At 44.7% G+C, this 22,258-nt stretch overlaps 2 protein-coding genes across 6 annotated transcripts in view; one reads left to right on the plus strand and one right to left on the minus strand.

Annotated features, from left to right (window-relative positions):
* CPNE5 (copine 5) overlaps window positions 1-10,831 on the plus strand; it is a 192,031-nt gene extending 181,200 nt beyond the window's left edge. For 2 of the 5 annotated variants that reach the window (XM_074311092.1, XM_074311091.1), the window contains 6 exons: window positions 2,225-2,406; window positions 4,609-4,736; window positions 5,079-5,181; window positions 5,879-5,936; window positions 8,016-8,089; window positions 8,914-10,831. In XM_074311092.1, coding sequence (XP_074167193.1) covers window positions 2,225-2,406; window positions 4,609-4,736; window positions 5,079-5,181; window positions 5,879-5,936; window positions 8,016-8,089; window positions 8,914-9,132 — 764 coding nt within the window. In that variant the 3' untranslated portion in view covers window positions 9,133-10,831. Of the gene's footprint in view, window positions 1-2,224; window positions 2,407-4,081; window positions 4,737-5,078; window positions 5,182-5,878; window positions 5,937-8,015; window positions 8,090-8,913 lie in introns of those variants that run through there. The other 3 variants (XM_074311094.1, XM_074311093.1, XM_074311095.1) reach the window with 3 other exon arrangements.
* A 7,932-nt stretch (window positions 10,832-18,763) lies between these two features.
* LOC141566496 (galanin receptor 2a-like) lies at window positions 18,764-21,350 on the minus strand. Its single transcript, XM_074311098.1, has one exon. The coding sequence runs from the start codon at window positions 21,343-21,345 to the stop codon at window positions 20,260-20,262; it is 1,086 nt and encodes a 361-aa protein (XP_074167199.1). The 5' UTR covers window positions 21,346-21,350; the 3' UTR covers window positions 18,764-20,259.
* Between the last annotated feature and the right edge of the window lie 908 nt (window positions 21,351-22,258).

Below are 22,258 nucleotides of genomic sequence, written 5' to 3' on the forward strand. Positions count from 1 at the left end.
CCTTTTCCTCCTTCTGGGCTCATATACGCCCCTGAGCGGGTCCTGTGTTTATTTATGCCTTTGCCGCTGGGATATCAGGTTTCATTAGTTACTAGGCATCCCATCACTAAACAATCCATTCATTATTAGCCTCACAACCTGCCCCTTGTTTCATTTCTCTGGACCTTCCGAATTGTGCCCTCCCTGCATGGCTCCACTTTTCCCAGGCCTCACAGCTACTGGGGCCCTCTCTCACTCCAGAACAAAGGACTTCAGAGCTGGAAGAGCCCTTTAGAAGCCGTTTAGTTCAGCCCTTTTGGCCAGAAGGCCCCTATTTAGTGTAAATATGTTACAGGGGAGGAGTAACCCATTAAGTCATTATTACCAACGGAGCATGTTGGTGTGACCTTGAGTAGGGCATAGAATGACTCTCAGAATTGGAAATAATCTCAGAGGCCGTCCAGTCCAACCTGAACCTGAATAGAAATTCCATTTAAAGCAGCCTTAATAAGTGGTCACCTCACCTCTGCCTGAAGACCCCCAGTAACGAGGTCTGTTTTGTTATTGTGTTGTTCAGTCATTTCTTGGCAGAGGTGACACTGGAGTGGTTTGCCATTTCCCTCTCCAGCTCATTCTACAGATGAGGAAACTGAGGCAAACAGTCACCCAGCTAGTAAGAGGCCAGTTTGGACTCAGGAAGCCTCCAGGTCCACCACTTTAGCATAGGGTGCCATCTAGCTGCCCTCTGTTTTTCTTCAGTACACCTCTAATTGTTAGTGATTTAAAATCCTTTTTGGCATTTAAAGCCATTCCTAACCTGGCTTGCTCCCACCTTTCTAGTCTTTTTATAGTTCGCCTTTCCCTTGTCCCATTTAGTCCATGATCCAGCTACATGGTCCCCTTGCTGCTCTTCCCATATTGCCACCCCCTGACTGTGCATTTGTGCCTCATTCCACCTAGAATACTTTCTACCCCTCACCTCCAACTCCTAACTTCCCTAGCTTTTTTTAAGGCAACTTCCTGCAAAAAGGTCTTTCTTGTCCTTCTTCATCTCCCAATCCCTCCCCTTCCCTGAGATTCCCTTCCATTGATAATGTCTGTATCTTCTCTACATATAGTTATTTGCATATTGTCTCCTCCATTAGAATGCAATTTTCCTGAGGATAGGGACTGTTTTTGCCCTTCCTAGTACCCCAGCACTTGATCCTGACTCTCATTTGCCTCCATAAAACTGCACGCGTTATAAAATGAGGTCCTTTCCAACTTCATCAGTCTTAGTTTTAGGAATGAGGGCAACGAGGACCAGAGAGGTGGGACAACATCCAGGGTCCTTCTGCCAGTCAGTATCAGAGGCAGGAATAGGAGCCATGTTTCCACGGAGCCATCTATTCCACCATCCTGCCTCTCACCTCCTGGGCTGCATCTTTCCCCATTACTGGTAAAGGGACATCCTCACTCACAGCCTTCGCAAGCCTAAAATTAGCTTCAAGCTTGATCCTTTTGAATGGAGTCAATAGACACTTATTTGAGTGGAGTCAAACATTTTTGAGGCTCTGTTGGAAAAATGAAGGGATATTCCCTACCCTCAAAGAGTTTACAATCCATTTGCACATAGCACAGGTGAAATAACTAGAGAATAAATACGAGATGCATAATGATCTATACAAGTACCAGGCACACAGGAAGTTCTACCTATTAAGAGAAGTAAGCCTTATGGGCCAGAATGGGTAAAATAGACAAGAGAGGGGAGAATGTGCATGGTACATAGGGGGAGAGACTGATGGGGCAGGAGACATTTATTTTTCTGATATGTCCTGAGGATAGAATCAAAGGGCATAATAAAACTTTCATAGTGGAATGGATATTCTTTTGTTTTTATTTTGTAATCCCCATCATCCAGCAACAGAACTAGAAGTAAAAGTAGGTGCTTAATAAATGCCTGTCCAATGGAATCATCCAGCAACAGAACTAGAAGTAAAAGTAGGTGCTTAATAAATGCCTGTCCAATGGAATCATCCAGCAACAGAACTAGAAGTAAAAGTAGGTGCTTAATAAATGCCTATCCAATGGAAATGAATTAAGTTGCATTGAATCTGGGTTGTTGTGGGGAAGGGAACACAGGAAACTTCACCCTGAGCCCTACCCTGGACTTGAGAATGTCTGGCGGACCCCAGTGGAGAACATGGTAGGGGGGAACCTGCTGTCAGATCAGCCCAGACCAACCTGACTCCCCCATCTCTGGTAGGCAACCCTTCCCAGTCCACTTCTCTACACTATATGAGCCCATACCAGCTGAATGCCTATGCCCTGGCGCTAACAGCCGTGGGTGAGATCATCCAGGACTACGACAGTGACAAGATGTTCCCAGCCCTGGGCTTTGGGGCCAAGCTTCCTCCTGATGGCAGAGTTTCCCATGAATTCCCACTGGTACGTCTCTCCTCTGAGGTCAGCCTGGAAAGGGGGAGAAGAGGAAGTGGGAGAAGGAGGGAGAGGGAGGAAGGAGAGAGGGAAGGAGGAGGAGGGTGGGAGGGAGAGATAGAGAGGAGACGAAGACAGAGAGACAGAGAAAAAGAGAGAGACAGTAAGAATAAGGACGGGCAGGGAACAAGCAGGATTGGGAAGAAGTTGGGGTCCAGGAGGAGGGTTGGAATTGGAGAGAGGGAGAGAGGGAGGAGTGCATTTTTAACAGATAAAGGCTGCCCCAGCCTAGAGTCCCTAGGACTTCTGAGTGATCCTAAGGTTTACCAGACTAGCTTGTTTTCTGAACTACCCCCTATCTGCAACCCCTTCTTCACTTATACCTCTGAGTCTGAAGCTGGCTCTGCAACCCGTCCCAGCTTTGAGATGGGTCAGGAATGGAAGGAACAGAAATTTGGTTGAATTACCTCCCCACACACACACACATACACATACACACATACACACATACAACCCAGAAAAAAGGATGTAAAAGCTTGAGAGGTCTAGAAAGATCCTCAGTTGATCCTGAGGTGGAGAACAGGGAACAAGGGTTAGAAAGAAGATAAAATAGCTGGAGATGGGAGAAGAAACTATGGCATGAAAAATCATTTGGGCCCATGACCATCATGCCCAGAATGGCGGAGTAGTAAAATTCCTTTCAGGGTTGTTTTTCCCGTATCCCAGTGCTTAGTACATAGTGATCTTTAGTAAACTTCTGTGGATTGTATTGAATTAGCTGAGCCCAGGAAGATGACCCCTGGTGGTACCTCCTTCCTCAACTATTAGAAACCCAAACTCTGGTCACTTTGAGAGACTTGGGGGCAAGGAAATGAGTTCAACTTCATGGAATTGGGGAAACATCCAGAACACTCTCTCAGGGTCTTCACCTTTTGCACTATTTGGTATACTCCTCTTCTACATTCCTTCAACATGTGGCAAGCTTTGAATTCAGTTACACTAAGCCAGAATAAAGAGTCCATTGAAACTTGTGCAGGACCACCATGCCCAGCTATCGCTTAGTATTTTTATGTACTGCTCTCTTCTACCCATCCCCTTCCTTCCCACCAGGAACTCATAGTGGCCCATGTACTAGGGAGTTAGGCGCCCCTTCTGGGTTGTTGCCCCCAACTTGTGATCTCCCTGTAACATTTCTCAGTGCCCTCCCACTCTCCACTCCTGCTTTGCAAGGGTCCTTCTAATTTTGAGTTCAGGTTGGGCTAGTTCTAAATTAAAGTTTCCTTTTTATTGTTACTGATTGATTTTGTTTCTACGTTACTTTCATTTCTGAATGCATCTCTGTCCCCTTCTCTCCTCATCATATAATACTAATAATCCCAAAAAACCACAAGCAAACAATTCAGCATGAAGTCTTGTACGTGTAATGTCCCGCACCCATAGTCCCGCAGTCATACAAATAAGGGTTGTGAGTACATTTTCTCATCTTTGGGACCAATCTCAGTTACTACACAGGACTACATTTCAAGGGTTGTGTTTTGGTTGTTTGTTTGTTTGTTTGTTTGTTTTTTGTTTTTTCATTTGTTGGTTTGGTTTGGGATTTTTTTCATTGTTCTTGTTAAGTTTAGGTTTTGTCTTTTGCTTATTTGCTTTGCTTACATAGTTATTGTGTATGTTGTTTTTCTAGTTCTACTTATTTCAATCTTCATCACTTCTCATATTCCTCTGAATTCATCCTACTTCTTATTAATCCTTCCTAATTCCATTATATTCATTTTCCACCAGTTGTATTGCCAATCCTTAATTAATGAACATCTCTTTGTTTCCAGTTTTTTTACTACCCCCCCCAAATTATGAATATTTGGGCCAAATAAAGCCTTTCTTTCTGTCTTTGACTTCCCTGAGATATATACTTACAAATCAACAAGTATAAATGTTTAGGCTCTTTTTAAAAAGCATGATTCCAAATTGCTTTCAAGTCATTCTGGAATATTTTCATTTCACCCTCTGGACCAGGATGCTGATTGTTCTTCCCATCCTCCTTCCCCCTGAAATAGAACTATTCTTGTCCCCTTTTTGGCCGCCTCAAGCTTTGCTCCCTCCTTCCTCCCTGCCCTTGGGTGTCTTGCCCTTTTACCTCCTATCCCTCCTCCTATCTCCTCCCTTTGCTCCCTCCTTTCCCCTTCTGGGAGCCCGCTGATCCTCTGCTCCTAGAATGGCAATCCAGATAACCCCTCTTGCTGTGGTATTGATGGTATCCTTGAGGCCTATCACCGAAGCCTTCGCACTGTGCAGCTCTATGGCCCCACCAACTTTGCCCCAGTGGTCACTCATGTGGCCAGGTGAGTCCCTTTTCATATCCCTTTAGGAGAGACCCTTCCTCCCTTCATCCCCTTCTCAAAGAGACCAATACATCTGGGAAGAGACAGTCCTTCCTAATACCTTCAAGAGAACCTCAAAAACTTGGCAATGCCCTTAGATCACCCTCAAAACAGGCACCAATATCTTGCTCCAATCTCCTCAGTTTCATACAAAGAGTTCCTCTTCCTGGGTGGGGGAGAAAGGGAAGGGGATTGTGTACAGAGGCCATCCTATCCCCTCCTCAAACCCTGCCCAGGCCCAGGGATTAGAGCTCTGCCACAAGCACCTAACCATCCCCATCCCCACCCCAAAACCCCCCAAAGGCATGCAGCAACTGTACAAGATGGCTCCCAGTATTCCGTGCTGCTGATCATCACAGATGGGGTCATCTCAGACATGGCACAGACCAAGGAAGCCATCGTCAATGTGAGTATGAGGGGACAGAGTGGGTACATTCTTGGGTGGAGAACTGGAGGAAGTGTCATGGGAGGGGTTTTGGACCTTCTTTTGTTCGCCTTGGCTCGAAATCTCATCCTGCATGTGTGTATAGAGTTGTAGGGAGAACCTGGGAGGGGGCCTGTGGTTCTTTCCCTTTTTGACTTTGGACCAAATGAATTCAGATTATTAAAGCGCCTGAACTGATGAAAGAAAGGAAAACTCAGCAAGGGCAGCCATAGAGGATATGGAGAGGGGTTGAAGGAGAGGGATAGCAGCTCTAGTTTCCCTCCCTGCCCCAACTAAAACTTAGAGGACTCTCATGGCCAACTCAGCAGGATCAGGTTTTTACTAATTAATGCCATTTGGTGAAAAAGGAAGAGGGGAGGAGCCTATACTGGGTGGGCTCCTGCTAATCCTGGGTATCAGTTTTTAGACCAATCTCCACTCTCCCTGTCTCTCTCCCTGTTTCTGATCCGCTGTCTTTTTGTCTTCCTTTTTTCTCTTACCTTGCTTCTTCCTTTTTTTTCTCTCTTCTCTTTTTCTTATTATCCATTTCACTCTCTTTTCTCTGTCTGGATCCTTTTTGCTGTTCCATCTGGTTTTCCCCTATCTCTTTGACTCTTCTACCTCTTGGTGTGTTCTGTTTCCCCTCTGGCTTCCCATGCTGGCACTCTTTGCCCAACAGGCTGCCAAACTCCCCATGTCCATTATCATCGTGGGCGTTGGCCAGGCTGAGTTTGATGGTAAGACCCAGTTGCTTTCTTTCCTTTTCTTTCTTCCTTTCCTATCATTCTATGCTTGCCTAGGGGCTCCATGGTACCCATGGGGCATGCTCCAACTGTTTCTCCCCATAAGAGAGAATGTGAGAGAAGGAGAAAACAAATAGAGACAGAGACAGATAGATAGAGACACAGCGAGACACACACAGAGAGAGATATAAAGACAGAAACAGAGTGACAGAGACAGAGAGTGACAAAGACAGTGACAGAGAGAGACAGAGAGATACACAGAGATAGAGAGAGAGACAGAGAGAAAGGGAGAGACAGAGAAACAGAGAGACACAGAGAGAAACACAGAGAGACACACACAAAGGCCGAGGCAGAGACAGACAGACAGATAAACAAAGGGGGAGGAGAGAAGGAGAGAGGGAGAGAGTTAGAGGGGAAGGGGAAGACATACAGAGAAAGAAAGAGAGAAAAGAAAGAAGAGAGATTGAGAGAGAGACCCAGAGAGAGGAGAAGAAAGAGTGAGAGAGAAAAGAGAGGGATCCAGAGAGAGGAGAAGAAAGAGTGAGAGAGGAGAGGGATAAAAAAGAGTAAAAAGACAGAGAGAGAAAAGGGAGAGGGGAGGGGAAGAGAGAGAAGAAATTGAGAAAGAAGAGAAGGGAGAAAGGAGAGAGTGTATGTAAAAGTCAGAGAGAGAGAGGAGAAAAGAATATGTATCTGAGGGATGAAGAGAGACCATGAGAGGAAAGAGAAAGCTTATAAAAGAGAGCTTATGTGAGAGAAATAAAGAAAACTGAGAGAAACAGTGGAGAAGTGTGTGTAAGAGGAGAACTTGTGTGGCGAGAGGACAGAGAGGAATGTATATGAGAGGAAATAGAAGTATGTGTGTGAGAAGAAAAAAGCGAGTGTGTAAGGGAGAGCATGTAAGCATATATATACATATATATACTCATGTATAAATGTATATGTGTATAGGCATGTGTGTGTGTGGCTGGCTGACTGTCCTTAGTGGCAGGTGAATGCACAGAGTGATTATTTATAAAAGAAAGAGGCAGGTCCCAGTGTCTGTGAACACACACACACAGGGTTCTTATCCACTGGGCCATGCAAAGCTCTCACAATCATCCTTTAGCCTACCCAGCCTTACAATTCCCCAAAGCCCACTCCCCTCACTGGAGAACCTGGAGGAGGAAGAGAGAGGTGACGGGCGCTACAGAAAAGACCTCCGAGTGGGAAAGCTAGAAGCTCTGGCTCTCATTTCACTTTTCCCCTCACCATGAGACCCCTGGGCTAGTCCGTTCCCTTCTCTTGACTTCCATTCCCTTCCTTGTAAGATGAGGGACTAAATTCCTCCTCCTATTCTCAAAAGTTCTGTCAGTAAAAGCAGGTCCTGGCAGACTGGCTTTAAGTAGTGGCCCTGGAGAGGCTGTCTGTCTTGTCCAGTGACCAGCCTGTTTAAGGACAGAAAGACCGGCTCACCCGGTTGGCTTCCAAGGGACAATTCTCAGTTGCAGCAACACTCAAGACTCTCAACTAAGCTGCAGGGAGATAGGGATTTGTGTCAGTGGTGAGAGTATTCATCCTGCCAACCCACAACTCCTTGTGATTACGTTCTACTGGAAAGAAAAATCAAGGGTTAGATGGGATTAGAGTCTCCCAACATTTTCCCTCTCTGTATCTCTTGACTTTCGGTAAAATTTCTTGCTCTTCAGTATAAAAAGGAAATAAAGTCCAGAGTTTACTGTACATATACAAAAAATAAATAACTAAAATAAAAAGAGTATTTTTTATAAAGAAAACCTTATTTAGTACAGAGGAACTTTTGTCACCTAGCACTAGTATTTTGAAATATTTCCATAGGAAAATAGAACTATTTATCAAATATTCCCAAGACCCTCTTTATAAGTTCTCTACAGGCTGAAGGTTGGTACCTCCAGACAAGATGGAATCTAGGGACACACCCAAAAATAGCATTCTCTGAATCTGTGATTGGGAGGGATGGTATGGGAATTCAGGGGGAGTCCCTCCAAAACCCCTACTGTGGTCAGGCAGACGCATACCCCAATTAACCCTTGGTGATCTTTCCTGCTTGTTAAGCCATGGTTGAGCTGGATGGTGACGACATTCGGATCTCCTCTCGGGGGAAGTTAGCGGAGCGGGACATTGTCCAGGTAACTGCCCAAGCCTGTGTCCTTGAGTTCTCCGCCTGCCCATCTCTAGTCTCCCAGATGAATATGGTTCCCTGCTCCCATGGGGGCTTCAGGAGGGAGGCAAAGGAACAGTGCTGTCACTGATAATCATGGATGATCAAGAGAAGACACATGATTTGATAAGCAATCATTCCTCATTTAATATGGTCAAATCTATATAAATGGGGCTCTTACAAGTGCCTGCGGTCCGGAGATGGGAGACCGGTGGAAATTGGTGAGTAAAAGACAGGGAATTATCCACATTGGGTGGTGATTGGAAACCCGAGAGTCAGTTGGTTTCAGAATAAAGAAAACCAGACCTAAGGCTGAGTTTTGGGGAACAGTAGGTGAAGGGGGACAGAAGGGATAGCCAGAAAGGTGAGGGGAGACAATGGTGCCCTGCAGGCAAAATAAGAGAAGAGATTTTGTTCTCGGCATCTGAATCAGTGGAGAAAATGAGACGATAAGAACCAAATCCTTAGAGGAGGAGTCCTTGCCAGGGTCCTTCAGAACTAGAATTCTATTGCAAAAATCTCCAGTGTTCCTTTTAGAAGTTATGATGTCCTTTGAACAGGAGGTTACAAAAAACTTCATTCAAAAGAGGTGTGATAGCCACATGAACTCAAAAAAACAAAAACAAAAAACCTTTTCAGGAGTCGCAGTCATACTACATTCTGACCCTAGGAGAGGTCCCCGTGCCCAGAAAGCCAGCTGTGCCTGTTTCCCCTGGGGGAGGCATAAGGTCAGGGGCAATCTGATCGGACGGAGGATGCTGTGAGTCTGACCACCTTCTTCTCTCCCTCCAGTTTGTGCCATTCCGGGACTACGTGGATCGAACGGGGAACCATGTGCTAAGCATGGCCCGCCTGGCCAGGGACGTGCTGGCTGAGATCCCTGACCAGCTGGTGTCCTACATGAAAGCCCAAGGCATCCGCCCCCGCCCACCCCCAGGACCTCCTGCCCACCCCCCATCTGGGTCCCCTCCGCATTCTCCGCCCGCCTCCCCCATGCACACCCACATCTAAGGCCGGGCACAGGCAGGTGGGAAGGAGGCGGACTCCCCAGGACACGGGCCTGCACCCACACACACACACCCCACTGAGGTTCAAGTTCCATTTGCTACCGCCCTGATCTTTGGCAAGTCACTCGCCCTCGGGGGAGGGGCGGAGGAGCAGCTCTTTTCTCATTTGTAATATGAGACGTAGGGCTAGCTCATCTCCCGGACCCTTTCCCATTATGTCCACTGGTCCACAATGGCCAGAGGGGGTGGGGTGTAAGGAATGAGCCTGAGACCCCCAGGGAGAACCGTGCCCGTGCCTCTGCCTGCCCTGGCCTCCCATCCTGCAGCAGCCCAGCTGTACCCTCCACCCAGAGCCCTGGCCTTCCCTCCGGTTTCCCTCCCCCTCCCCCAGCCAGTGTCCCAAACATCTGGACCTCCTGAGGCAGTGACCAGAAGGGGCAGGGCTGCTAGAAGAATGGGGATCAGAGCGTGCCCAATCAGGAGCTGAGTGAGGCTTGGAGCCCCGAAGCAGCCCCCCGGAGGCTGCGTCCCTCCGGAATCCCCGAGCTCCCGGCCTCCCTCTCCTCTGCCAAATGAGGTGTGGCGATTTGAGGGCAGGCCTCTGCTCTCAAGGACAGAAGGCAGCGAGCCTTTCCCTTCCCCCACAAAGGCTTTCCCAGGAGCTCTGGAGCCCAGGGCTCCTTCTGCTGGAGCTGGGCCAATCAGATGGGGAACTTCTGCCAGCCTCGCCCCCACCCCCACCTGCCAGCTTACCTCCTGACCCAGTTCCTGAGGGGGACCGGAGGAGGGAGGGGCTCAGAAACCTTTCCACTCTTCCTCTCTCTGGCTTAGTTCCTGGCCAGTCCGCTTCAGGAAGGCGTTTAAGGATCTGCCAGCAGGGAAAATGGAAAGGAGGGAGGGGGCTGTGGGGCTCCCTGTAACCTGACCGCTTTCCTTGCCAGCCACATACCGTCCTTCTCTCCCGTTTCCATTGCCCCACAGTGCTAATGATATGGGGATATTTGCAGGATGTTGGAGGGTCACTGAAGACCTCTAAACTGGACCCAAAGAAATGAACCTTAATAGTGGGATTTCATATCCTGGAAAGAAGAGAAATTTGGTAATAGATGCAGCAAAGTTTGTGCCTCCCTCTTCCATGACCCCGAAAGTCCATCTCCCAGTTCTCGGGACAAGTGTTCCCTCCCTGGAGTATGTCTTGTCATAGTCCGTGCCAGATAGGGACCCCTTGGAGTATGAGGTACCCAGCCCCATCCAGTTCTAAGTCCTGTCACAGGAGAGGCAGCTTTCTAGAGGGAGGGCTCCCTCTGGCCCAGCCTGGGAAGGGCTCTCCCCGGGTGACGGGTGAACAGGTGGCACTAAGAGGCTGCCCTCCATTCCCCCCTTGACCCCCAAGTAGGTAGTCAGTGATGCATGCCAGTCCATCCCGCTGCATGGGGCTGCCGGTGCCCACCGAACACTCTGCTTCCCTCCGGTCCCCATTTGAGTCACTCCCTTGTCTGCCCAGCCCCCAGTAACACATCTGTGCCCAAAGCGCAGGGCTCCTGCCCGGGCGCCTGCCCAGGCTCAGTCCGGCTTTGTTGTTCTTTGTTCTGTGCATGATGGTCATAGCTATAACCCACGTCGTCCTTGCTGGAGTCTGTGGTGGGAACTGCTGTATATTGATACTGCCTTAAAGTGAAATAAATTGGGTCCTTTTACTAAAAGCCGCACTGGTGATTTTTCTGCTGTTCTGTGGGGGTCTCCGAGGCCTGCAGCCAACGAGGGTTCAGTCCTAGCCAGGTGGTAGAGTTGAAGGGGAGGAGCCATCCCATCGCGGCAGCTTTGAGATGTCATACACGCCTCCCCAGCACGAACCCCACATTTCAGCCAGACCGCCCCCATTTCCAGCCTTTGTCTGATGCTTTCCTCCCCCGTCTCCTAAATCCTGTAGTTATTTAGACCCCATTTGGGTTTTCAGGGCAAAGACGCTGGAGTGGTCTGCCATTTCCTTCTCCAGCCCATTTTATAGATGATGAAATTGAGGTAAATAGGGGGAAGTGACTCGCCCAGGGTCTCACAGTAAGTGCTTGAGGTTAGATTTGAACTCGGGAAGACGAGGTTCCTGGCTCCAGGCCTGGCACTCCGCGCACGATGGCGCCACCTGGCTGCCTCCTTCATCACCTGTAGCTTCCTTTAAAACAGCTCCGGGGCCACCTCCTGCAGGACACCTGCCTTCCAGCCACTAGTGTCTAGTTATTTCATAAATGTTTGAATATATGTCTAGGTGAACCTGTTATTCCTCCCCGCAGAAAGAAAGCATCTTGGGCATAAGGATTCTATCATTTTATCTCTGTCTCCCCACGATCTAGCCTGGTATAAAGCAGGCACTAAATAATGGCTTGGTTTTTAATAAATTAATATTTTTAGTGAACAAAATTTATTTTCTCTCCTCCTCTTAAGAGAAGAAAACCTCAGTAATTGGTCAAACAAAACGAATTTCTATATTGGCCTCTGAAAAATGTCTCTCATTCTGTGGCCGGCCATAGATGGACTCATCCGTCACTTCTGGAAGGGTGCTTCATCCTCCGCTCTCTAAGGCACTTCAAATCCAGCCGCGGGATGGCCGGCACGCCATTAAGCCCGTTTGCCTCGGTTTCCTTAGTACTTGGTACTATGTAAATGCTAACTATTATGATTATCATCATTGTTGTTTGGCGATGCCTGGGATTGACCAGATTACTTCCAAAGTCACTTTTCAATTTTGTGAGCTTACAAATTTAGTGAGTGATTGTAGTGGGGAAAAGCAACTGATCTGGAGTCAGAAGCTTTGGTTCCTACTCCGGTAGGACCACCGGCGGGACCTTTGGAAATTCTCCCTGCAGCCCCAAGATGAGCTTCAGCCTCCTCGGCAAAATGAGGAAACTGATTCCTGTGGTTGATTATTAACGTTCCATGCAGCTGTAAATCCTATAACTTGTGTTAATGCTAATAATAGTGACAAAGCGGGCACCGGCCCGGGGGTCTCCTGGCTCCCCATCTTCCCTTCCTTCAGGCATCCAAAGTTCTGCCTTTGCATGGTCCACTGCCTTCTTATTATCCTCATTTTAAAGATTAAATGAGATGTGTACGAAACCCCCATTTTACAGATGAAATTAGGTCACCGAGTACCTGAACCATGACAGACATGAAGGAAAAGGAGAAGGGAAGCGCCGCTTGCTGGCAGGGCCAGTGGGTTCAGTGGTTAGAGCACAGTGCTAATGAAGGCAGGGCCCCACGTCCCGTCGGGGGCCGCTCAGGTTGGCTCTGTTCCCAGGCCACTGGCAGCAAACAGCCCCACCCCCACCCCCCAGGCAGCTGTCTCACAAATGTGTCCAACAGGTCACAGGAGGCCCCTCTGGGGAATGTGACTGGTTCGGGGCAGACCCATCCACTCCCAAAGCGGGAGAAACAGCTCTGAGGGCACGCCATGATGACAGGAGGCAGGGACGCTTTCTTAGGCCCACCCTTTCCTTCCCTGAATGAGGAGAGCTTCTTGAACAAATTCTTGTTCTTGAAGAAAGAGGGAGAACTTTAGGGTAATAAGGAGTGGGATCAAGCGGGGGAGGAAGGAAAATAATATCAGTTTAAACCCCATCGAGGTCTGCTGTATGAATGTCACCTTGGGCTGACTTTTCACTCCTCCATGTTGGTATTCCGTTTTTTCATCTGAAAAACGAAATGATTGGATAAAATGACTTCCCTAAGGACTTCTCCAGTTCCCGATCCTGTAAGGTCAGGCAGAAAGGGTGGAGAGGAAGAAAGAAGGAAGCAGAAAAGGAGAAAGGGGAAGAGGGGGAGAAGGCAGGCTGGGGACTGGGGAAAGAAAAATCAGAACCTACACTCCTCCCCTGATGCTCCCCATTATATGGAAGGGACGCTTGGAGACTTGCCACTGGTTCACCAAGAAGAAAGGGCCTGGTAGTGTGTGTGTGTGTGTGTGTGTGTGTGTGTGTGTGTGTGTGTGTGATTCAAACACCATCCTAGCTAACAAATAAATGAATATTTACTAAATATGTGCCAAATTCAAAAGTGACAGACCCTGCCCTCAGGAAGCTTACATTATCCTGAAGGGACATCTGTCCTCAGGTAAACAAACACAGGATATCATAAAGAGATAGGCAAACAAACATTTTATTTTTCAGCTGTGGTAGACTCTTCATGACCCCTTTCAAGATTTTCTTAACAAATATACTGCAGTGGTTGCCATTTCCTTCTCCAGCTCATTTTACAAATAAGGAAACTGAGGCAAGCAAGGTTAAGGGACTTGCCCAGGGTCACACTGTAACATGCCTTCCTGGCAGTTACAACTACTAGTCTGTCCTAGACCCAACAGATTACCTTTGACCACTGACCTTTGCAGTGTGAACTCTACCCGGCTCGCCTCCTCTGAGGCCTTCAAAGGTCTCTGGCCACAATCTCTGGAATCTATAGCTTAATAACCGGTAGCGCACTCAAGAACAACCACGTGTAATCTTAAAAGCCTTTATTATACCTACTCACATAATGCCCTGACTGATGCCCTGACTTGTTGGTTCCCGAGTGAACACCTGGTCAGAAGACCCACGTGTTCACTACCAAAACCCTTACCTCTTTCAGCTACCCATCTCAGCTTGGCCACCCAGGCTAGGAGCCAGGGTGAAGAGCGTCAGATTAAAGAGCGCGATTGCTGCCTGCAGTGGGCTTACATAGGGCCTGTGAGGTCACACACACAGCCAATCAGCGAGTCACCCATTACGAAGCTATCTCAATATGGCCAGGATCCCGCCCAAGGGCAGTCCTAATATCCACAGAAATTACTTCTGGGCCTCAATCTCCCGATGCACTGTGGCGCCCATTTAAAGGGCCCTTACAATTCCCTTCTCTTGTTTTGTGGAACCGCACATCTCATCAAGCTAAACTTTTAGCACCAGCTATAGTTCACTTGATCCATGAGATGATAGTGTTATGCCCAAGGAGGTACAAAGCAGCAGATCAGTAAACAGAAGTATGACAATGAGAACCAGGCTCAACAGTGGCCCAAATGTTCAACCCATTCATCAAAGTCATACTCGAGATAATATGCCAATGAGGTAGGATGTCAACACTGAGGTGGGAAGTCAACAAGGTAAAACATCACAATTCTCTATTGCACTTTTCACAATCCTAGAGCAATTCTAGTTTCACAGGTGCACATAAGCAAAGTCATGTCCAGAAACATTGTCTCAATAACAACGGCAGGTGGGTGCGTTGGTTTTTCACCCACTAATTTAAAAGCATAGTCCTTCAACAGAAAGTATAGGGCAAAGCCTCTTCCCAGGCCACCATATGGCAAGTAGCCACGGGAGAAGCAAATAGGCCCATTGTTCATTTATAGTCTTTATATTGCATATCACCCAAGACAGTCCATTTCAGCTGATACACTGGAACTGTGTCTTCTGTCTCTGGTGTCACAGTCAGGAGGGGCATTGCTGTCATCAGTGTCTGAAGGGCTGCGTCCCTCTGGGCGGTTGTCTGGTCCTTCTCTTGGATCCCCAGGTTACAAATGTCTCTGGTGGGGATGAACTCTGCTGCTGGATCTGCACCTAGGAAGGAATGTACCCGGGGCCCAACTTGGGCCTTTCCAAATGCCATCCAGGCCTTTCCACATCACAGTGGAAGGAAAGTTCTTGTCAAAAAGATGAACAAAAGTCAGTCTGTCACTTAGCTGCACTTTCTGTGTGTGCCCGAAGTGCATTGCTAAGGTAAAATGCAAAGAATTTAAAAATGTAAAATCAAAATAATTTAAAAGTGTAAAACCAAAATAAATTAAAAATGTAAAACCAAAAATAACTTTAAAATGTAAAATCAAAATACTTTGAAGATGTAAAATCAAAATTTAAAAATTGCAAGCAATCACATAAATGTATTGCCACATCTTGTGCATATCCCAAAATTCCCTTCTCTTGTTTAGAAGAGAAGATCTTGGGGATATGGGCTGTGCAGTAATGACTTTTCTAGTAGGATTATAAGAAATGCCAATTGAATGGGCAAAGTCAAATTCAATGCAAAAACACCTAAAGGCAAAATATTTGTAAGCCAATCCATAAACTGTCTTAAATGCATGTGAAATTTCTACAATGGAAAAATGGTTGATCACATGTCTAGCTGCTTCTCCAGATTGGAATGAAGCCATAATGTCCATTGGTCTTAAAACATTAAATTTCAAACCATAAGAGTTTTGTCCTATAGGGAGTATAGGAGAGTGAAAGAAAGATAAGCTGTGTAGCTTTTTGCCATGCTCTAGCTTCCTCTTTAGTTATCACAATTTGCAAATATAAAATTCTAGCAGCCTGATTATAAAAGATATGATTTAAAGGTCCACTCTGAAAATGGACATGTAGGGTATATTTTATCTGAGTGCTTTCTCACTTGCTCTCAAAGTTCTTAAAAGAGCTAATACCTTTTCAGTGGCCTGCCACTCATACAATTAATGAAAAAAGAACACTCCGCTATATCCCTGAATTCTTTTGCCTAAAAATCAAAGTTTTGAGTTACTGATTTCGAATTGTACTTCAGGAGTGTGAATCAATAAATCTGATATTACTTTTCCTCCTGGGTCAAAGATCACACACTGTCTATTTATTCTAGTGATTAAAACAGCAATTTTTCAAACCATTCTAAACATAAACACTGTTTTATAAGTACTTGTAGGGGGTTGGGAAATCAAGCCCACCTGTGGAAGTGAAAAATCCACGAGGAAAAGAGGAGTTCCAACTCTCCAAAGACTATCCTAGCAGTTTACACAGCTAATATATTCCTGAGGTCAAATTTTAACTCAGATTTTCCTGACTCTGGGCACGGTGCTTTATCCATTACACTATCCAGCTGCCTCAGGGTCACATAAGTAGTAATGGTCAAAGGTCAGATTTTCAGTAGGTGCTTAATAAATGCACATTAATTGTCACCTAAATGGGAAGTGGTTGAGTGGAAATTTGAATTCTCCCTCTCTTGATTTTGGAAATCACTGATGCTCTATCCACCAGGAACACAAGCCAGGGAGACCAGTCCTTACAAGGGCAGTGTAGAATATGTTCACTGACATTATACTGGAATTTTTCCCCCACATAATACTCCTCTCACTAATTCCTTTGCTCTTAAGCCCTTGTTTATACATCCCTAAAGTGAGGGGGCAGAGGAAGGAGGAAGAACACCTTAAATGAGACTTGTAGGGAGTTCCTGACAGTCAGAGAGGAATCAGAAACAGAGAGAGAGGGAGAATGGATCCCACGTGTGAATACTTGGCCCCCCTCTGCTGCCTTTCACTTCCACTGTTACCCATCCAGATTCCCAGTAGCCTGCCTGCCTTCAGCATTTCTCTGGGAAGCTATAACATAACTAGATTACATTCCACAATCCACTGGTCTGGTCATAGATCTCTCTGTTCAAAACCCTTCAATGTTTTTCTCTTCTCAGTGGTTAAAGTCTAGAATCCATAGCTGACATTCAAGGTCCTCTCTAAGAAAATGAAAACTGATTAGGAGAAAATAGGAAGGAATGGATTGGAAGCCAGCATAATAGTTTGGAATAGAGCAGAGCTCTCTAAACTGTAACCAGTCTAGAGCTACTTCTTTTTTGCCTAATTATATAAATTGATGCAAAGTGAAGTGAGCAGAACTGGAAGAACACTGTACATAGTAACAGCAATATTGCAACTAGAAAAGACTTGGCTACTCTGATTAATACAATGATCCAAGACAATTTCAAAGGACTCATGATGAAAAATGCTATCCACTTCCAGAGAGAAAACTGATGAATTCAGTGCAGATTGAAGCATATTTTCTACTTTATTTTTCTTGGTTCTGTGTGTCTTTTATTATGCAATATTGCTAATGTGGAAATGTTTTACATGGATTCTCAAGTATAATCAATACTTATTGCTTGCCATCTCAAAGATGGGATAAGGGAAGGAGGGCGAAAATTTGGAACTCAAAAAAAATTTTTAATGAATATTAATTGTTTTACGTGTAATTGGGGAATGTTTAATCATATATGTATATGTGTACATGTATATACATGAGTATATTTAATGTGTTTGCATGTGTATATTATGTAAATTGTGTGCACATGTGTGTTTTGTATGAATATGCATATTATGTATCCACATATACATGTGTATATATATATAGATATATATCTTTCCTAGAGACCTCAGAAACTTAGACTCATGAATAAAGCTCAAATACCTTAGCTGGATTTTATAGGCTACCCATAATGTAATGAGGTGACATACTGTGATCTAGAGTATCATTTACAGATTTCTTCTTGACCCTGGCACCCCTTGCCTACTCCTATTCCACCCCACAACCACCAAGATAAGAAAAGGGAAAGCAGAGAAGGGGAATAGATATTATCTGAAATTAATTGTTCAAGACAAGTTGTTCAAATGATGATTTTTATTTGTGTTAGTTTGTTGGGGGAGCAGATAGAAAGTTGACAAAAGAATTAAGACCCGGGTTGAGTTCTGCTTCTAATACATGCTGGTGGTATGATCCTGAGTACTGGTCACTTGGTAACAAGTCACTGTGGCCCCAGACAAATCTCTAAGATCATATAAATTTCAGAATAGATGCTAACTGCATTGATGGAGGGAGTTTTCACAGTGGGAATCCCATGCAATGATGAGATATCATAGGTCAAGTTAACTACCAAAGAATGGAAGAAAGAAGAAAGTGTCAGGAGCCTTATGAGGTTGAGTCATGGAAGTAGAAGGTTTTTTCCTGCTTCTGGATGCCATCAGCCCCTGTTCTATTCAATTCTATCAGACGGTTATCTTTAGCCTTTCATTCTTCTTTCCTTTCACACCCTTAGTACCTACTTACTCCCTACTACTCCCATACTGACTCCTTACTTATTCCCATAGCCTTTTACCCTCTCCCTGGGCCCAGGTCCCCACTCCGGCTCCCTCTTCTCAGACATCCTTCAGTCTTCAACCTTACCTTTATCCATCAGTGTCTTTCCCAGAGATCCTTCATCTTCTATTCTATTTCCTCCATTTGGGTATCTACTATATATTATAAAGCAATACAGAAAAGAAAAATCCTTTCCTAGGACTCAGGATACATAGGTTCTGTCTTGTTGTATGTCATTGGGCAAGTCATTTTCCTTTTGCCTGACCTCAGCTGCCTAATCTGTACATTAAAGGATTTGGATTAGATGATCATAAGTATCCTGACTCCAGTCCATTGATAACATGATTCTATGACCCAAAAAGTCCCTTTCAACTCTATGGTTCCTGTGAGTATATTTTTAAATTTTATCTGTTTTTTAAATTTATGGAATAGAACAAACATTTATGGAACATACTACAACAAAAAAGATAATAGTAACATGAAACTTCAAGTCCACTATGTACAATTTGCTATTTCTTTTAACTACACAACAAAATTATCATATATTTCCTTTTTCCCTTCCTTTTTTTTCTCCCCACCACATTCCAGAGATGGTTACTATTAGACACAAAGAGATGTATATGTATAAAATTATTCTATACATACTTCCAGTTACCAATTCTTTCTCTGAATACAAATAGTATTTTCCTTTATATATTCTTTTTTAGCTAACTTGGGCACTATAATAGTCAAAATGGCATTCACTCAAAATCATTTCTAAAATAATATAATAATAAAATAAATAAGGTTACAGTATACAATGTTCTCTTGGTTCTTTTCATTTTGCTCTTCATTATTTTATGAAAGTCTTTCCATGTTTTTTTGAGATCACTGAGCTCCTCATTTTTAATATCTTGTTTTTAATTTGTGGAATAAAACAAGCATTTCCAAAACACAGAACAATATAAAAATGATTGTACATAAATCTGCAAATCTATTATACATAACTTGCTATTCCAATTCAAACATACAACAAAATGTTCACATAAATTTATTTTTTTTTCCTTTTCTCTTTCCTCCCTAGAGATAGTAGAGATGTCTATTAGGCACAAATAGGCAAATATCTATATAAATGTAAAATTATTCTACAAGTATTTCTATTTATTATTTGTTTCTCTGGATGTAGATAGTATCATTCTTCATATATCCTTTGTGTTGTTTTTTTCCCCATAACAGCATACAATAAAAAGATGATTACGTACAGAACTGTAAATCTCCTATGTACAACTTGGGTATTCCTTTCAAACATATAACAAAATTATCATGTAAATTTTTTCCTTCCTCCTCCTGCCATAGATATGACTATCATTAGACAGAAATAGGTATATTTATCTATTTATCTAGAGATAGAGATAGGTATATATATACATATATATATAAAGAAAGAGAGAAAGAGATATACATATGCATTTATGTAAAATTATGCTATATATACTTGTATTTATCAGTTCTTTCTCTGGATATAAATAGTGTCTTTCTTTATACATCCTTTATAGTTAAGTTGGGTATTTATAATAGTCAAAACTACTTTTTCATTCTCTTAAAATAATGTTGCTATTACTGTATACAATATTTTCTTGGTTATGCTCATTTCATTCTTCATTATTTCATGCAAGTCTTTCCATGTTTTTATAATATCATTAGGTTTCTCATTTCTAATAGCAGAGTAGTATTGCATCACAATCATATTCCACAGCTTGTCCAGCCATTCCACAAATGATGGAAATACCTGATATTTCCCATTTTTTGTTATCACAAAAAGAGCTGCTACAAATATTTTGAACACATAGATTCTTACCCTTTTTCTCTAATCATCTTAGAAACAGACCTAGTAGTGGTATTGTTAGGTCAAAGGATAAAGCTGTTTAATAATTCTTTGGGCATAATTCCAGATTGCTCTCCAAAATAGTTGGGTCAGTTCACAATTTCACCATTTCAATTTTTCCATATCCCCTCCAATATTTGTCATTTTTTGTTCAATAATTTTAGCTGATTTGATAAGTATAAAATGATATCTCAAAGTTGTTTTAATTTGCATTTCTCTACTCAATAAGGATTTAGAGCTTTTTAATATGATTTTAAATTGTTTTGGTTTCTTCATTGGAAGAATGCTTATGTCCTTTGACCATTTATCAATTGGGGAATGACTCGTAGGTTTCTCTGAGTTTGATTCTAAACCTCTCAGCTCTCCATCTTGCCCCCTCCCATCATGCAGGAATCCCCCACAGACTCCCTGGGGCTCCCACCCTCTCCCCTTCACCTCCCCTCTGCAACATCCCTTCATGTCTTAGGATTGCCCTTTCCTGGGTGGAACAGCAGAAGAGGTCCTTGATTCCTGCCTGGAACTGTCTTGAGAGGCAGAAGCAGAGAATCGGGCTGACGGCACAGTTGGAATAGGCTAGGATAGTGCAGAGGCTGGTAGCCACAAAGACTGTGTAGGTATCGGGCAGGTATCCTGCAGCAGCCACGTAGCCCAGCACAGAACAGGGCCCCCACATGAGTACAAAGACCACGAGGACCACCAGGATGAGGCCCGTGGCTTCTCGGTGCTGGCGGACATCCAGGGGGACCTGGGGCCACTCCCCACTCCATAAGAGCCAGCCCAGGTGAGAGAAACTAAGCACCAGCATCAGGGCAAAAGGCAGGAAGGCCAGGGCCCCGAGGAGGGTGAAATAGCAGTTAGTCTGGGTGGGAGCCAGGAGCATCAGGCAGGAGTGGATGAGAGCAGACCCTGTTCCGACAGCCGTCTCCTTCCCCTCATCCTTCCCCTCTTCCACCACTCTCTGGTATAGCCAGTTGGGCAGAGACACAGAGAACCCCAGGATCCACATGGTCAAGCAGAGCGACAGCTGAGCTCCTCTGCCAGCTGGCAAGGCCATGGTGGGGAAGGCCACGGCAGCGTGGCGTAGGAGAGCAGTGGCCACCATGCTGTAGAAGGTGCAGAACATAGTGCCCATGTTGAAGCTCTGGCTGGTGGTACAGACAAAGGGGCCCAGCCACCAGTCCTCCTGCAGGAAGGTCAGCAGCAAAACGGGGACCACATAAACCAGGAAGACCAGGTCTGACAGAGTGATGTTCACCATGAGGCTGTTGGTCAGAGCCAGGAGTGGGCCGGGGGCTTGGCCCCTCGAGCCAGAGCCTCTGACCAAGATAATCAGCATCAGTCCATTGGCCAACAGCCCCACCAGCAAGATGAGACCACAGAGGATGGCAAAGATGGGGCGAAGCTGAGATTCGGGAAGGCCATAGAGATCGTCATCCAAGGTGCCATTGAGTTTCGGCGTGAACTCCATCCTTCTCCTTCTGGTTCAATCACAAAACAACAGATTAGGAGATTGTCCTAAAGTTCAGTGAGCAGAAGTCCAAAGAATCATAGAATTCAGAGCAGACCTCTTAATCTAATATCCCCATTTTATACATGAGGAAAGGTAGAGAAGTGATTCTTCAAAGTCACAGAACTTGTTTTTGTCAGAATTGAGACCATTACCCAGGTCTCCTGGCTTCCAGGTCCTTCTGCTCCTCCACAATACCCTTCCCTAACCTGAAGGAACAGCTCCCTCCTTAAATCTCATACAACCGCTCAGTTCCCTGAGGTTGTACTGGATTAACCCTAGTCCCAGGCATATTAAAGGCAGCCAGGTGGTCTGGGAATAGAATGCTAGACCTAGAGTCAGGAAGATCTGAATCTGAATTTGATCTCAGATACTTCCTATGTGACCCTGAATAAATACTTACTTCAATTCCCTTATCTGTAAAATGGGGATAATAGCAGCACTTACCTCTTAGGGAACTGGGTAGTACATGGATAGAGTGCCAGATCTGGAGTAAGAAAGATTCATCTTCCTGAGTTTGAATCTTTCCTTGGACACTTACTGTGCAATCCTGGGCAAGTCATTTTTACCCTATTTGCCTCGGTTTCCTCATCTGTAAAATGAACTGGAGAAGGAAATGGCAAACCACTCTAGTATTCTGCCAAGAAAACCCTAAATGAGTTGGGAAAAATGGGATATGATTAAAACAGCTGAACAATAGCAATAATCTTTTGGTGTTGTAGTAAGGATCAGATAAGATAATATTTGTAAAATGCTTAGCATAGTACCTGGCACACAGTAAGGAGTAATAAATGCTAGATACTACTATTAGCAGGTGCTTAGTAAATGTTCCCTGATCAATCCGCTAATCTATGTTCCATAACTGGATTTTGTG

The sequence above is a fragment of the Sminthopsis crassicaudata genome, chromosome 4 (genome assembly GCF_048593235.1).
Source record: "Sminthopsis crassicaudata isolate SCR6 chromosome 4, ASM4859323v1, whole genome shotgun sequence".
NCBI classification, from domain to species: Eukaryota; Metazoa; Chordata; class Mammalia; order Dasyuromorphia; family Dasyuridae; genus Sminthopsis; species Sminthopsis crassicaudata.